The sequence below is a fragment of the Myotis yumanensis genome, unplaced genomic scaffold, assembly GCF_028538775.1.
Source record: "Myotis yumanensis isolate MYYU_CA2020_CCGP unplaced genomic scaffold, mMyoYum1.0.hap1 SCAF_13, whole genome shotgun sequence".
In the NCBI taxonomy this organism is placed as follows: domain Eukaryota; kingdom Metazoa; phylum Chordata; class Mammalia; order Chiroptera; family Vespertilionidae; genus Myotis; species Myotis yumanensis.
The window spans coordinates 14,066,718-14,084,178 of NW_027223764.1; the positions used below are offsets into that span (position 1 = coordinate 14,066,718).

The 17,461-nt window shown below is 42.3% G+C and overlaps 1 protein-coding gene across 6 annotated transcripts in view; it reads left to right on the forward strand.

The window, feature by feature from the left end:
- Positions 1 to 17,461, forward strand: part of SORCS1 (sortilin related VPS10 domain containing receptor 1) — a 455,367-nt gene that overhangs the window by 322,277 nt on the left and 115,629 nt on the right. For all 6 annotated transcript variants that reach the window (XM_070432324.1, XM_070432327.1, XM_070432328.1 and 3 more), the window contains exons 6-7: positions 3,903 to 3,967; positions 16,903 to 17,021. In XM_070432324.1, coding sequence (XP_070288425.1) covers positions 3,903 to 3,967; positions 16,903 to 17,021 — 184 coding nt within the window. The remainder of the gene's footprint in view (positions 1 to 3,902; positions 3,968 to 16,902; positions 17,022 to 17,461) is intronic.

Here is a 17,461-nt window from a genome sequence, read left to right on the forward strand (position 1 = left end):
AGGGAAAGAAGAGAAGGAGCTTTCCATAAAGGGCCAACCAGATGGATCAGATATATAGGAAATACGGACGCAGTGTAAAAGTGTTACCTATGTATTTATCGAGGAAACTTTTTTTTCCTCTATGCTCTGGTAAGCACAGACAGTTTACTGATAAAAAATGAGCAGCTGCCTTTCTGGAGCTCAGAGAAATCAGAGAAGCATTTATGTAAAGAGGTCCAGCCAACCATGATGAAGCATGACTGGCACATGTGCACAGGGCAGGCTAGAAGCATCAAGCAAAGGTGCCCCACCCTCTGTACTTATTACTAGCTAGACATACTTTAAGCCATTCTCTTTTTTGTATCCTCACCCAAGGATATTTTTACATTGATTTTTAGAGAGAGTGGGAAGGGTGGGGAGGTGACACAGAGAGAGAAACATTGATGTGAGAGAGAGACACATCGATTGGTTGCCTCCTGCATGCACCTGCAACCAAGGTACATGCCCTTGACCGGAATTGAAGCCGGGACCCTTCAGTCCACAGGCTGATGCTCTAACCATTAAACTAAACCGGCTAGGGCTTGAAGCCATTCTTGACATCTCACTCTGAAAATAAGATGAAGAGAACGTTTTGGATTCAATTTTATGTTTGTGCTGTTTTTCTTTGGTTTATCATCATTTTTAGCATTATTTAGGTAAAATTGGCAAATAGAATTATATTTAAAGTGTATAATGTGTACACTGTGAAAGGGTACTTTGAGTTATTACATCCATCACCTCACATGTTTAACTTTTTTGTGTGTAAGTGTGAATCCATAATTTCTACTCTCTTAGCAAACTACAACTATAAACACAGTATTAGCAACTGTAGTCACCATGTTATTTTATACATTAGATCCTCAGACCTTATTCATTTTAAAATGGAAAGCTTGTGCCCTTTTACTTACCATCCTCCCCCCATTTCCCCCTTTCCCTAGCCCCTAGCGACCATCTATCTATCTATCTATCATCATCATCATCAAGTACAATATGTGATCTTAAAATGTACAGAAAACCACCAAACTGCAGTTCCAACCAACATTTATAAATGGGCTAGAGAATGATACGTTGTTCAGAGTACCCATGAGCTTCTGTAAGGTGCCTGGTCAATGCCCGGACCATTAAAACCAGCACCTCCGCAGACATTTAGCATGGCTCGGTGTCCGCTTTTGAGAATTCCCTAGTGCTACACATAAAAGCAGCAATAATTCTTTATAACCCTGAGGTACTCCTAGACTGCAAGAACATGGGTGAGAGCACATTAGCAAATAAAAATAGTTGGAAACTCGGTGGTTTGGGCTTGAAAGTTTTATGTTGTTGTTGCAGTTGTTTTATTACGGATGGACAAGTATTCAAGCAGGGTATAGGAGCCGGGTTAGGCCCAGCGGACGCTGGAGAAACAAAGGCCTCTGTGCTGTCCCCCCCTCATTTCCTTAATTAAGAGGGACAGCCCCTTGAAACAACAGCTGCTGCCCTTCCATACATCAAAAGATCTTCCGAAGCTACTGCTTTTATTGATTTGGGGCCATGAGCACTTGAAACGATGCAACTGGGCGCAGAGTCATCATTTGGCCTCCCATGGACACTAAGCATAAGCCAAGCAGATGGGTTCACTTGCTAGTTTCAACATCGTGTTTCGGGGATGCCAGTCTTCTAGGAATAACTGGTGCTATTCATTTCAAGGAAGGAACTCTGAGCACGCAACATGGGAGGTGAACAGTGGGTAACTACCCAGGTGTAATTTGCAAAACCAGTTAACTATTGGGTTTTCTAGTTTGAGGCCTGTCAGGGAGCTTGTTCGCTTTTTAATGCTGGTGACCATGGCCTTGTCAGAAGAGGTCAGCTCTGGATCCAGTCAATGCTTCAGTATGGAAGTAAAGGGCCACTGTCCCTGGACAAGCAGTCCCATCAAAACTTAACTGAAATGGGGGTGAAGGTGTCACTGTCTGCCTGTATTCAGATTCCAGTGATGAAATTCACACACGCATGTGCCCTTGTCTCTTTGGGGTAAATTATAAACCCTTATTAGGGCATTTCTGCTTTCTGGAAGAAGAAAGCAGGACTTAATGTTTTGAGCGTAGACTAAATTTCAAGCCATCTATCAATCAGAAAACTTACTGACAGTGATAATAGGGCCTTCAGGAGACATTTTATTTTAAGATGAAGAGAGACTAAGCCACCTAGGTTTCAGAGTCTTTGAGCTGGGAAAAAATGGGTTCAAGTAAGAAGCGTTATGGGAATGCCCTTAAGATAATGATTAATGTACTTATTTTGAAGAGCTCACAAACCATTATACAATCTCCCTCCCTCCCTTTTTTCTCTCTTTCTTCCCTTCCTTCCTTTATCCCTTCATTCATTTATTTCTTCCTTCTTTCCTTCAACATTTAACTGGTATAGCTCAAGCCTACATATAGAAAATAAATCTCCACTAGCTCTCAGTTGGGGCTGGGGGGGGGGGGGTGGGGTATGCAAGTTGGAGAAGGGGCTGCTTTGATGTGGGGGAGGACACAAAAATTATGATAACGAACTCTTACAGGATTTATATCAAAATATTTGTTGGTAGGGGGAGAATGATTTTCCTGGTGTAACTGGGAAATATTCAATGGAGGAAGTGACTTTCAGTTGTGTCTTCAAATTAGAGTCAAAGAAAATTAGGTGAAACTGGAGAAGAGCATTTCAAGTTAGAGACAGAAACGTCCGAGGCTTACAGAGGGCTGAGAAGCTAGCGGGCACTTTGGGGGGATTGGCAGTCTTTCAGTGTGCCCGGAGATGGGGCAGTGCCCGGAGATGGGGCAGCAGAAGTGAGATGGGACCCATCAGGTAGGGCCCCACTGCGTCCTGACTCTGAAGAGTATTTTTAAAAATCTTTATTGTTGAAAGTATTATATATATATTCCCTTTTTCTGCCATTGAACCCTTACATTCTGTCCCCTCTCCCCCCAGGCCTCCACCACCTATTGTCTGCGTCCATGGGTAACATTGGTATGTTCTCGCATGGATGTGATGGCCGGGCTGCACTAGCTCAGGGCAGACAGGGGTGTAGTTTTGAGGCATGTGACTATTTCCATGTAGAAATGAAACAAATTGAATGGAAGTTCTGCAGATCCTGATGAGAGCAAATTATAGACGGTCCCACATTTAATTCATCTTCCTGTATAGAAGTCTGAGAGAGTATGATCACCCATATTACTTCTGTAACAAAATAATTGTTTTCGATTTAATATGGCTCGCTGCAAGATTACACTACATAATATGTGTCTCTGAGGCATTTTAAATAGGCCTTTATTTTATTTACACATATAGTTTCGGCCACATACCATAGTGATACATCTGTATTTGTCCCTAACATTGGTCCAACGTAAAGAGAGTGGTTATTCTTTTGCTATACTGCATTCACATTGGTTGGGTCATGTGTTTTGTTTTGTTTTCATAGTTCATAGGGTAGCAGTAGGTAGTTCTGCAAATTTCACATGAGAGAATTAATTAGATCACTTTGCTATGCAATCACTGTTCAAGTCAGGCAGCTAAAACCACCTGCCTGGCATTGCCTGATAAGTCTTGAAAGTTTAATACACTGTCAGGGAGATGGTTGCCGGAGACCACGTGCCATGCGTAGGACTTATTGAGAAGCCTGAGCTAATAACACACAGTATCTCTGCCAGAGTCAAGCCTGGACTCCACTGAACAAAGGTTTCATTATTGCTTTTATGTGAAGTGGAAATTTTGCTGTCAGACTTTACAAGTAAACAGGGTAGATGTGCCCCAAGGATGGTGGTTTTAGAATCCTGTGGACATCAGTAGTCCGCAGGCTCAGCTGAGCTTCTCTAAGGCATGTGTGAAGTTGCTAAGGTTGATGTTCCTTTTCATGTTTCTTCACTTTTTAGGTCTGTGATGGGCTCCAACAAGGAACCAGATCTTGTGCATCTCGAGGCCAGAACTGTGGATGGTCGTAAGTAAATCAAGTTTTCTAAGGTGTTCACAGCGATACTAGTTTGATCAATCCACCACAAACCACGTCTGTGTTCAGGAAAATAGTTGGCAATAATCCAACTCATTTGGACATGAGGACTTTTCCAGCTTGTAGTAACTCAGAATTGTCTTAATCATTTTTGGCAACTCTCATTCCATCAGGCTCTTTTGCTTTCCTAGTAATGTGAAAATTCAAAATTCCTTATTTCTACCGTGTTTTATTGTTGTGATTGCTGCTGCTTTGTTTTGATTGGTTTTTCCTGTTTCCTTATTTTATTGGATGTCGTTCGAGCAGTGCCCCCCTGTCTTGTTCGGAGACACACAAAGCATTTTGAGGGCACAGGGGAGAGAAAAATCATCCTGTGTGTCCCTATGATAAGCAGCAGGAGGGCAAAGTCTGCACTTTAGGTGTTCAGAGCAGCCCTAGCTGGGCCATCCACAGTGAAGGACTCCCCGTGATGTGAAGATCATGGCTTTAGGTACATGACCGAGAGGAAAGTAAGGTGCAAATCTAGAATTTAAACCCTTGTCTGAAAAAATCAAGTCTGCTCACTAATTGTGTGACCTTGAAAAATCTACTTAGACTCTTTATGCCTCAGCTTCTTCACTGTAAATTAAATAAGTTAACAAAAATGTGTCCTGTAGTAGCTAACATTTACAGAGCACTTACCCTGGACCAAGAATTATGTTAAACACTTTATCTCCTTTAGCACAAGGAATCCTCACAATTTGTGGGTTGTTGTTCCTGTTTTGCAGATGAGGAAATCAAGTCATAGAAAGTTTAACAAACATATTTAAACAACAGCAATATACCTTTTCTTCTTCTTCTCTGGTCCCGAGGTTCTCCTGAAGGTCTGAGAGTTGACGGGGTACCACTAGGTCTAAGATTGGGCACTAAAGGTGAAAAGGATGAAGGGAAAGGGAACATGCATAGAAGAAAGGGATGAGGAAAGAAAAGACAGGGGGAGAAAGAGGTCCAAAATGTAGAGGAGATAAAGAGAATGGACTGTCCACAGTTACCACCAAGCAATGAGGCTGTTAGAGGTTGCCCGACTCTGAGCAAGAGAATGATAATTTAGTCATGGAGACATTTCCTATCTCAAAAGTCTCCCTCACAAATCAAAAGCATCACTGTCACTGGCGCCTGCGCCTGTCTACTTATCCTCAGCTCTTTGAACACAAAGACAGCAGCGATGCCTGCACTTTACCAACTGACAACTCAAAAGTCATCGGTCATCCCTGCAGCCCAGACTCTTCAGAAATCACGTGTGCTCTGCACCTCTGCACACACCATGAGATTCTGCATCTCTAGAGGTTTTGCTTCCCTTTCAGAGAATAAATATACTCTTTGTTAGAATCAATGGGAGGATAGGTCAGGGAACAGCACCTTCCTCCTTTTTAAGTTTAGGTAGGGGAGCAGTATATCATGGCATCTGCCCCACCCTGTGCCTGGCACAGAATGAATGGAGACACCTCCATTGCCCTGCAGCTGATTATTTTATCTTGGATCCCAAGGTTCATTTCTTACTACCCAGTAGCCAGAGCAGCCTTTTCCTAAGGTAAAAGCAATCCTGTCATCTGTTTCGAGCTTTCATTGACTTCCCACTGCTCCGGTGATAAAGAGCCAAGTTCTCATCTTGACCTTCAGCTGCAGCATAAGCTGGTGCCTGCCCATTTCCTCAGCCGCATCTCACTCTAACCCTGTCCTCACTCCTTGCCTGCAAACCCTTGAATTTGCTTTCAAGTCTTGGACCACCCAGGTTTCTAGGTCTTAGTTTAAGGCCCAGATGCCACTGTTTCCTCTGCCTGGAATGCCCTCCCCCCTTCCCTGATGAATTCAGTGTAATTAATCGCTGTAAGTGTTTCAGATCACAAATTAAGCATCCATTTCTTTTTTTTTTTTAACTTTTCACTTTGAAATAAATTTAGACTCACATAAAAGTTGTAAAGAATAGTCACATTCCCCTGGACTTTTCAACCAGCTTCCCCTAAAAATAGCATCCAGTAAACCCAGAGAACTATAACAAAATCCTGGAAAGTATCATTTCCCAGGGGGTGTCTTTCTTGAACTCCCAATCCAAACCAGTTTCTCAGTTTGTTTGCTTTCATCCAATTCTAATATTTTTCTTTATTGTGGTCATCTCAGTTTTTTTTAAAATATATTCTGATGATTTTTTACAGAGAGGAAGGAGAGGGATAGAAAGTTAGAAACATCGATGAGAGAGAAACATCGATCAGCTGCCTCCTGCACACTCCCTACTGGGTATGTGCCCGCAACCAAGGTACATGCCCTTGACCGGAATCGAACCTGGGACCCTTGAGTCCGCAGGCCGACGCTCTATCCACTGAGCCAAACCGGTTAGGGCTCATCTCAGTTTTTAATTGCACATTCCATTTCCGTGATGATTGGATCACAGTGTTTTCTCTCCACCAGTAAGTGCTATGGGTGCAGGGGGCATGTATCCCTTTGTTCAATACTCCGTCTCTAGCACATGCCACAGTGTCTACATGTAGATAAAGCTTAATAAATATTTATTCAATGAATGAATGCATAGTTGACCAAGTGTCAGGGTAACCAGCTGGCTACCTAACCTCACTTACAGATCCCACCTATGGACCTTGTTAGAATGTAAATTCTGATGTAGGAGGGGCCCGACAGTCTGCATTCCTAACAAACTCCCTGGTGAAGCTGATGATGCTGGTGGTGGAACATGCTTAGGGTCAGAAAGTCCCATAATAAAAACTAATGAAAGAGCTTCAGGGTCTGTCTCCCATGACTACACCCTTGTTTAGAAAGCTCTGGGTGGAATCCCAGATTGCTTTCCTTTCTGAACTTTTGGGGACGTGGCTGCTTTCTGGTCTGTGGCATTTAATGCCCATAACCCCATATCCTGAAAAAGACAAGGCCATCACTTTCCCTGATCTGCGCTTTTTTCCCCCACCCAACATTATTCCTGTGTTCCCTGCAGGCATGGAGGTTGATAATGTCAAACTGTCATCTCAGGCTCAGCTTGCGCGAGGCATGAAATATATCAGTTCTAATTTTATTTATTTTATTTTACTTTTTTTTGCAAAGGCAGCATCTTCAGAAACTATCCAAGAGTGAAAATTCAATAAAGGGATTTAATTTGAAAAGTTATCCCTGTCAAAACAAAGCAGAAAAAAAAATTACCTACCAATTGAAGAAAAGGATCTAAGCCTGACCTGACCGAATGTAAAAAATGAGATTTTTCTCGGTATCATGTCCTCCTTCCTCCTCCCTCCCCTGTCCCTCCCTTCTTCTCTCTCTTTCTTCTTGGTATCTCTTTCTCCAACACAGTAACCCTGGCACCAAGTAAAAGAAACAGAGAGGAGGAGGAGGAGGAGGAAGGAAAGAGCTCAGACAGCTCAGTCAGTAGCAAGGTGTTAGCAAGTGTAGCTGAGAGTCATTTGCTACAAGAATTCCAATATCTATGTTTTCTCTTTCCCATTCCCTGATTGAAACCCCTCTTGATTCTCTATTTCTTCATTATTATTTAGTATGTAATTTAAGTATATGGAACTCATTGTTTATATTCTAGGTTATGGGTCTTGTAGGGAATGTGAAAAAATAATATAATACTTTTTAATTTGAACATTGTTGTTGTGTTTGTTTGCTTTCTCTGATTGTAATGGGTTTAGGGATTTTGTAGCCTGAGACATGTGACACAGGAAAAAAATTGTTCACTTGCTTATTTGGCTCATCCCCATGGGATGGGTTGCAAATGCTTATCTGGGTTTGTTACTCAAAGGTTAGTGTTAGTCTCATTTCACATCTTCCTAGATGACATTTTAATTACTATCTGTTTCATGGGAAGTCTCTGTATGTGAGGGAGGTGAGCTCTGGGAAGCATTGGCTTACAAGGCTCTATGTCTGGCATAGATGTGTCATGCCCATTGTGCTGTGAGACCTGGATGTGTTGTAGTTTACAGTCATGTCAAGGATGTTATTCTTTCTTGTATCACCTCTGTCTTGGGAGACAAGCTGAATTACAACCTCAATTACAATCAATCACAGGAGGTATTATTGGAAACTTTTAAACATATTTCTGGAATGTGGCATTTGTTATTGGTCCCCACGTTCAACTGAGAACACATTGGCAGGTCCTCATCCAGGAAACAAACATGTTAATGTTTACAAATCACACGTGTGTGTTTGTGTGTATGTGTGTGAGTGTGTGAATGTGTATACACCCACCCATGCATTGTATGCGCACAGTACATTAAACCTGCTACCCATACGTCAAAATAGTAAGAAGGAAACCTACATTCTATTGACTTGCCTAATTTGGTACATTTGGGTATGTGTATGTAATGTACATAGTTACAGAGACAATGGGGACCAAACTGTTAAATTGAAAACTTTGTAAAAACTCCTGTCTTATTTAAGTTTGCTGGTGTGGGAACCATAGCTTAGAGCCTGACACATTTAAAGTTTGTTGACTTCATAAATATATGTGTATGTCATGATCTAGGCATGATTTGGGGATTTTAACCATAGGATCTCTGGAGCCCTTTGGGGCTAATGGATGAGCATAAAAAATCCACTAACTCCCTGCAGTTTTGTGCTACATAATATACATATATGTGATTTTGGAGAAAGAGGATATGACTTGTATCAGAATTCTTCACATGGCAATTTCACATGTATGCCTAATTCTATATTCTCTCTCATCTGTAAACATCATCTTGTAAAAGAACATGTAGTAGCACATTTGACCTTCCTCACTTCCCAAATGAAAGGCTGAACTGGTGACGTGGGAGTCTCCATGCTAGTGGTGACCAGGGCTAGCACAGACAGGAGCCAGGACCATCACTGGCCCCCTGGTCTATTTGCATGAATAAGTAACCTTGCAACAACTTTCCCAAGGACTAATCTCTTTCACTAGGGAAAAACAACCATGGCCCTTTAAGCAGAGGTGAAAATGACTGCTCAAAAATTCTTCCTAAAATGAACCACAAAGGAGAATTTCACAATCTGAAATTAAAGGAAACTCACAACTTTATATAACCATCATCCCACCAATTCTGGTCTTGGGTAAGAACCGGACACCTCATTTCTACTTCCCATTTCCAGCCCTCCAGTCTAATTTCTACATGGAGCAGCCTATGTATCAAAACCTGCAAAGGGCGAACACTCTGAAATAAATACTGTGGGGAGGTGATAGAGACCTCAGTTCTCACCAGTCCTCAGGAGATTAGCGATGGGGTGTTTTGAGCTTTTACTATAAGCATAGGTTACTTTTATACCAACAAGGGTAGCAAGGACAAAAAAGGATAAGTGTACTCAAGTGTACTGATATAGATCAATGCATGTGTGCACATACATACATCACACACTCACAGATGTTCATGTTGCAAAACTCTTACTTCAGTGCAGTGCTAGTGGATATAATCACAAGTTAAAACTCTTTTCATATCAGCACATACAAATTTAGCCCCTTCATGAGGAATCACTACATAGATTCCCCCTTATACAGTTTACTATAATTTAGTAAGTCACTATCCTGTTAATAGATACATACATGTTTGGCTATTTCAAACAGTGCTGACACCCATACACCCGTGAACATGCAAAGTTACATAAGGAGCAAGCACTGCTGAGAGAGGACTTGAGGATATCTATATATCTATATCTATATCTATATCTATATCTATATCTATATCTATATCTATACCTATATCTATAAAATTGCTGTAGATGTTGTCACATCACCCTCTGAAATAGTTGCATCAATGTACGCTCTCTCAAAATGAGAATGTCTGTGTTTGCAAGCCCTCAGACACCGAGGACACTATGAACAATTTTTTAAACAGAATCTGTCTACTGAGTAGAATGCATGGCATTATCTTTATTGTTTTAAATTGCATTCATTGAATTATGAGTGAGGTTAAGAATTTTTATTTTATTTTTTTCTTGGCTATTTATATCTCCTCTCCAGTGAACCTTCAAGAGATATAAACTCTCTTTCATGGTCTAGGTAAGATGGACACTTTGGCATTTATATAAAAATTGAAAAATATCAACATTACCACCCCCCCCCCACTCCTGCCAAAGTCCCATCACTATCTCGCAAAATGACCCTGTTGGGCCCCTCATTTCAGAGCCTTCATTTACCTTCTTTTTAAATCAGTTAATTTATTCATAGCTTCAAGGGAAGAGGTTAGAAGTTTGCATTTCTGCTCCGCCTCAGACTGATAGCTCCCCACCACTTGCCCACACACCAAACAAGCGCCTCTGTCCTCCTATCCTCATGTCAAGCATCAGGACTAGCTAGTACAGGGGCACCGGGCACTTTGCTTTTCTCTCTAGCAATGTCATGTTGATCCCGTTGTTCATTCTGCAAAAGTCTCTAGGTCTCAATTACTCCTGATTTCAACTTGGCCTCTCTGATTTAGTAGCCGAGAGACAAACTTGAACACTAACCAGCAAAGCGTGAAATAAGGTGACACGAGCTTCCACACACAGCAAGGGAAAACCTGAGTGGGGACGTGCAACCACAGGCTCAGCTGAGCAGCTCTCACATCCGGTTCTTCGTATCCAGTTGGTACTGTTTCCCCTGCATCCTGTCTGTCCACCCATCTGGGCAGAGACCTGTGCCCTCTCAGTCCATCCTGAGGATGAGAGGACGGATGTGCACAAGAGACAGTTGTCATTCCCCCGGCCTCAGCTCCAGGACAGAGGTCTGGGTTTCTGTTGGGTTCTCAGGATCCCCAGCGCACAGCAGCACCAGTTCACATAACGTGTGTGTGTGGCAACGTCCAAGTGTTTGGAAAATTCCTAATGCTTCCGATTCTTCAAAGAAAAAAAAAAAGGAGCATCATAAAGATTGGGGCACTTTTTCAGACATCTCCTCCTTCCCTGCATGTTCTCAGGCAACATTGAAGCTAGTCCCATGCCTTGTATTCCTATCATTTGCCTGGGACCCTGCAAGAGATACTTCTCATCTGCGCTACTTACACCAGCTCCTGGAAGTAGGCCGTGTTGTTATTTTCCTCATTTTAACTCTGAGGAAAACGTGGCCTGCAATGATTAAATGGTTTCGCTGTTGCTTCCGGGCTAGAATTTGAAGCCAGGTCTGGCTCACTCCAGACCTATTATTCATTCATTCAATAAATATTGTTGGACATGTATGCTCCGGTAGGAACTCTTCTAGGCATGAATGATGGATAGTAGGGGCCATTGTAAAGGCCCTGCTCTCATTGAGTTTACCCTTTACTTAGGGGGACAGATCATAAACAAATGGATAATGCCGGGTGGTGATAAGTTCTAGAAAGAAAAACAAAGCAGAGGAATCTCTGGTAAGGTGACATTTGATATTTTAGCCAGTTCCTTATGGAAGTAAAAGAGAGGGCTATGTGTCTGCCTGATGGAAGAGACAGATGGAATAGGACATGTGAAGGATATGGAGTATGGGCACGCTTGGCATGGTGAAGGATAGCAGGCAAGCCAGGTGGCTAGAATAGAGAGAGGGCAGTAAAATGTCTCATATGTCTTTGTCTATTTAAGTGACAGTGGTGTGGACGGCAGGGATTGTACCTTATTGGTCTTTGCCAAACTACTACCACAGTCTAAGTATGATATTCAATGTTGAGGGCACCTGCATGGGAATTGGCATGCCCCTGTCTTCCTTCTCATGTCCTCAATTTCTAGCCCTGTGCTTCGTGAAATAATATGATCCCAGAAATTTCTCTGTAGTAGTGGTGGCCTCCTGAATGTCTAAAGGCTAACAATCAAAGGCAAGGTTTAGAAAGTCACACTAGACCAAAATCAAGAGACTTCCTAGGAGAAACCACTGCCACGAACTCCTCACACCAAAGGAGACCATTTGGTCTAAGTGAATAATTTTCACAGAAATGTCTTCTCCTCTGCATAGTCTTTCAGGGGCCAAGGCTAGAGCTTTGCCTTTGAAGATCTCAGTTTCTAACAGGCACATGCCAGAGAGGGCTCTAGAGCCTCGATGGGAATGAGCACAAGCATGTCGACACATGTGTGCCCACATGCATGCACACCTGCATGTGTTGGGTGTGAACATTTTAATAAGAATGTTCTAAAACAAATAATAGAACCATAGAATGAACAAAAAGAAGATTTATCTGCAGAGGTATGTTCTCCTTAAAGTTAAAAATTAATGGGGTTGTGGAGGGAGCTTCACAGTACTCATGCTTGCCTACACAGTTGATGGTTTTGTTTGAAATTAACATTTTACAGTATTAAAGCATACGGAAAGACTTGGTGCTAACTAAAGATTTGTTGACCGAGAGAATCAATGGATAGAGTTGTGAAGATCTGTGAGATATAGTTTGTGCTCTGTCATTTACTAGCATATGGGCTTCTACAAATCTCATCCCTACATCTGGAGTGCAATTTTTGGTGAAGTTACAAAAGAAAAAGCAAGTGCTCTATTTAGAATAGTTCCTGACCCAGAGTAGAGGCCCTTTGGTTAATCCGGAGGTTAATGCTACTGCAGATGCCATCAGTGGAGGCAGACTGGGAAGGGAGAGGTCTGCCTGAGCTTCAGGAGAAACTCCACAGAAGAAGGCCCGGGAAGGATACGGACAGGGCAACAGGACCAGAAAAGACAGGTCAAACCGGGGGTACTCTGTGAATGAGCATAGGGTCTCAGCCTGGAGTGGACACGCTGTTTAGACATAGCCGAAGGCCTGAAGTCACAGACTTGCCAGCATCAGGGAGCTTTTTTTTGGGCAGGAATGGAAGGAAACAGGTTTTAAGGGATAAAGCATAATAAAGACCTGTCAGGGCGTAAAGTAATAGTCTGGTTTTGACATCCTTTTGTAGTTCTAAAACTCTAATAACCTTCATTATATCGCTTAGTCAGTGACCGCAGAGTCACACAGTTTGTTGGAGATGGAGGTGGGATCTAGAACGTCACTGCAGCAGGAGGGAGGGCACGCAGGACAACACAGCTCAGGCAGGCTGGCCCATGCGCTGGGCACCAAGGTCACGTCCAGTTCTGCCCTGGCCACCACCTTCAACTGCCTGCCCAGCATAGTTGCTACCCATTCATTATTCAAGGAGGATATTTTTCATGGCTTTTTGAAAAGTTACTTAAGAAAACTTTAACCTAAACCAAACATTGACTCCGGTAGAAATGTCTGTACTATACTTTACAGTTGGTTCCCTTGAGACACAGTGAGCAGTCCTCGTAATGGAAGAGGGAGGAGTTCAATAGCTACAGGCACCTGTTTAAGCACAGTCCAGCCATGCATTGGACCGAACATACTTATTACAAGTGTCACAGCCCCTGGCATGATGGCTCTTCTTTATCCCCACTTCACAGATCAGAGTTTGAAGAGGCCAAGTGTTTGCTTGGGTTTACCAAGCAAGCAGGCTCTGAGGTTGCAGCTGAACCCCTGCTCCTCTGCTCCAAGCCCGGCCTGTCAAAGGCAGCTTCCTTTAGATCCTCACGCATTTGGGAGGATGGGGATTCCATTATTCCTAACAGCAGCTGTTGCAGAGCGAGGATGCTTGAAAAGAGCCGCGCTGTGTCCTAATTACCTACGGCAAGGAAAACATCTGTGTAGGGAAAGTAATGAAATTAATTCTAAAGTCGAGCAGTTGCATACATTAATTGACGTTAATTAATGCCAAATTACACGATACTTCCTATGGAATCACATCATGCACTCCCTGGAATTGAATATGAAGAGAGTTCATCATACTTGATGCTATCACCGCCAGCCCGAGGGGAGGGGAGTGAGAGCGATTGGTCCCTGGTTAGGAAGCGCAGCCAGCTTCTTTCTGTTGCCCTTAGGAGGGGAAAGGGAAGGAACCAGAGCACTTGACCAAGGGCAGGCAGTGCGACACTGAGCCTTGCCCTTGGGCTTGAAATTTCACTCTGAGCAAGAAATGCTCTCCAGACCTCTTCCTGGGGCTTTTGTTGCATCACCCAGTTGTACATTTTGTACAGTCAGCCCCAGGATGGGCTCATTGCAGCAAGCCCCCCATGACCTCCTACCCGACCCAGGTGAGGGGTGCTGACCAGAGACTTGTATGCAGGTTGTCTGCCTCTCTCACGTTGCTGCCTCTATACTATTGTTGACATTTCATATACATCTTTTATTCATTTTTCCTGTGCAAACATACATCTATAGATATCTATATATACACCTGGCACAAAATCGGGTCCATATGCACATATTTTGGTAACCTACTTTTATGAAACTTTTATTTTGGAATAAATTTAAATAAACAGAAAAGTTCCCAAGACAGTACAGCTTTACCCAGCTTCTCCCAATGTTAACATCTTATACGACCATGGTCTATTTTTTAAAACTAAAAAATGAACAGTGATAAAACATTAGTAATTAGTAACCTCTGTTTGTAATGTAAACTATATGAAGCATTTCTGTAACACCTTATATACTCTTTAGAAGCAAGATTTTAATAGCAGCTCCTTAAAAGAACTCTCTCACTTTTTGTTGACTAGATTTGGATTTAAATGTCCCTTTCAACCAGTGGTGAGAAAGCAGGTAGACCTTGAATGGGAATAGACCCAAGAGGATTATGGGAACTTCTGAATCATGTGAAGAAAGGATGAGCCAACAAATCCATTTTGGCTTTTCCAGCAAAGAAACAGGGAGGAATGGGTATTGGACACCAACAGTACCTGATGCAGAGATACAGCTAGAGTACTCAAATCCAGTTCAACCAGTCTTTTAAAGGACCTACTATGTGCTGAAGACTGATATAATATTTGTGAAAGCAAAAGAGAAAGCAGGGATTTTATCAATATTAATAACAACTGGCCTTTGTAAAAGTTTGAGTTTCAAAACATTTAGCATATGTTTTATTTATTTCAGTTAATTCTTACAGCCACACTTCAAGATAGTTGACATTGGCATCTCCATTATGAATGAAGGTAGCAAGATTCAAGAAGACTATGATTGCCTTTGAACTATGCAGCTAATAAGTGACCACACCAGACAGAACTTAAGCCCAAGTCTCATAGTCACCATTTCCATTGTTTCTATGACCCCAAGCTACCTTTGAAAAACAGAAGTCAACTAAAAATTGTAAAAGGGTCTGGTTGAGTGTGAAATTGTACGGTAGAGATTTTGTGTGCTGTGGGGAGGATTGTTCTTGGAAGGGTTAAGTCCCAGAAATTGTCTTCAAGGACAAAGACCTTGAGTTATGCCCTAAAATGGAACTGTTACAATGTCTGTAAAAGAGGATAGAAAAGGATCAGTAGAAGGCTCTTCTTTAGTTTATCATTGGAAGTGATTTCAGCAGAACTAGATGGATTAAAGGACTTGTGAGCTATCCCCATTTGTCATTTATACATGTGGCAGCCAGATGGAGGAAGGTTGAGGGTAAAGCTTTCCTCCATCAGTCATTGTTCAGATGGAGCACATGTGCTGGCCGCCCCTCGTGACTCTCCTGGCGGAATTCAGGGATACCCAGGTTCCTTCAGTAAACGTCCTGGAACTTTAATTAAAGGAAATTAGTGAACCCTTATATCCAACTGTATATGGTGATGCTACCCCCATTTCATATAAATATATTTTGATTTATTTGCAAGAAAGGATTTTTGCATACATCACTGATGTGTTAAAATCAAATTCATTAAGCATCAACTAAGTAAAATGACTTTTTCATTCAAAAAGATACATTCCAATAAAGAGGCATGTGTCAACGAATATTTATTGCCTACTATGTGCCAGTAATGTATTGCAACCCAGGTATGTATGTGCCTTTGACCTGAAATCAAACCCGAGAGCTATGGTGCGCAGGCCAACACTCTAACCACTGCAAACACAGGTCAAGGCAGGAGGAACATTTTAAGTAGAGGAAATACAAATGAAAATAAAGTGGTAGGAAGTTTGGCCTCAGACTAGAAGAATCACAATGGGGAGAAGAAGGGATTAGCATGAGGGGAGGTTGCGTCGGTAGACAGTGGAGGGTTTGAATTTATTCTAAAGTCAAGGAGGCCAAAGGAGTTTTAAATAACCAAGTGACATCTGAATAGTAGAGAGAACAGAATAGTTGTGGTTGAAAGCAAGGACAGCCTCCCTGATACAATATATGTCCAACAAAGGTCAAAATTATGAGTTATTATATGTTTATCATCTGGCTTAGAGGCTTAGATGGAAGTCGAGGTCTTAATTAATTCATCTACAAGATGAGAACAAAGTTTTTGACTCAGGAATCCCTTCTGTATTCTGTTTCACTTCCAATTAATAGTAGAAGGAAAACCTTTATCTTGACATAGAGCGTTCTTATTTATGACAGCAGCCCTTCTAGCGTGAGATGATGGATGATTGCATATATAGGTGTGCATTTCCCTGTTTGTTAATCAAAGGTCAAAGTGTGGCAGCGAAGCCTAGTGAGAAAATATACTATGAAAGCACAAGTATTGCTCAGCCAGTGTTGTTTAGCGGTTGAGCATTGACCCTTGAACTGGAAGTTTGCCATTTGATTCTGGTTGAGGCACATGCTGGGTTTGTGGGCTTTGATCCCTTATTGTAGGGGGCTTGTAGGAGGCAGCCAATCAAGGATTCTTTTTCTTTCATTGATGTTTCTATATCTCTCGTCCTCTCCCTTCTTCTCTCTAAAATCAGTAAAATAAAAAGAAAGCTCAAGTATTATTGCCAGTTTTTGAAAATACTTTCATTTGGTTTAAACGGGAAAGAAATGAATTAAGGAGAATTTAGTGTTTAGGATGGCATAGGCGCTGGGAGACAGCGTAGTGGGTTGATAGCAAGTGAGTAAAATCGTAATGACAGCGATGATAACAATGATTATGACAACAATAATGTGGTTAACAGAGAATGTGAGGTTTATTTAAATACTTGGAGGTAGCAAGGGAAATAGAAAATATACACTCAGACTCTAATTCTCTGTGTGCATATCACCCTTCCCTGTTTTTTTTCCAGATTCGCAATACCTGACTTGCCGCATGCAGAACTGCACCGAGGCCAACAGAAATAGACCTTTCCCGGGCTACATTGACCCGGACTCCTTGATCGTGCAGGATGATTACGTGTTTGTTCAGGTGGGAAAGATCCACTTCTACTGATTGTCTCAAAGACCTTTTCCTTTTTCTGTCCCTAATGCAGCCCCGCTCGCCTGCTTCTGGAAAAAGAACAAAAAAGCATTATCTTTCAACAAAAGGAACATTACCAAGCATCAGATCTCCTCTACTAACAGAATATTAATGAGTTCCTGTGGGCAGTGTGTGGAGGACCTTATCAGCCCGGGTCAGGGGTCAGGGAGGCACAGCACAGAGTGCTGTCCATCCCTCTCATCTGCATTCTGAGGAGCTCCCAGCAGCCAGCAGCCAGCAGCGGGGCTGAGCAGAAATGTCCATCTCTTCCTACCAGGAGAACGGCCAGCCCATCAGCCTCCTCCCCAATATCCAGTTTAAAAATATAGAGGCAGCTAGGAAGAGGAAGCGGTAGGGTGGCTGGAGGTGGTGGGAGCAGAGAAAAGGTG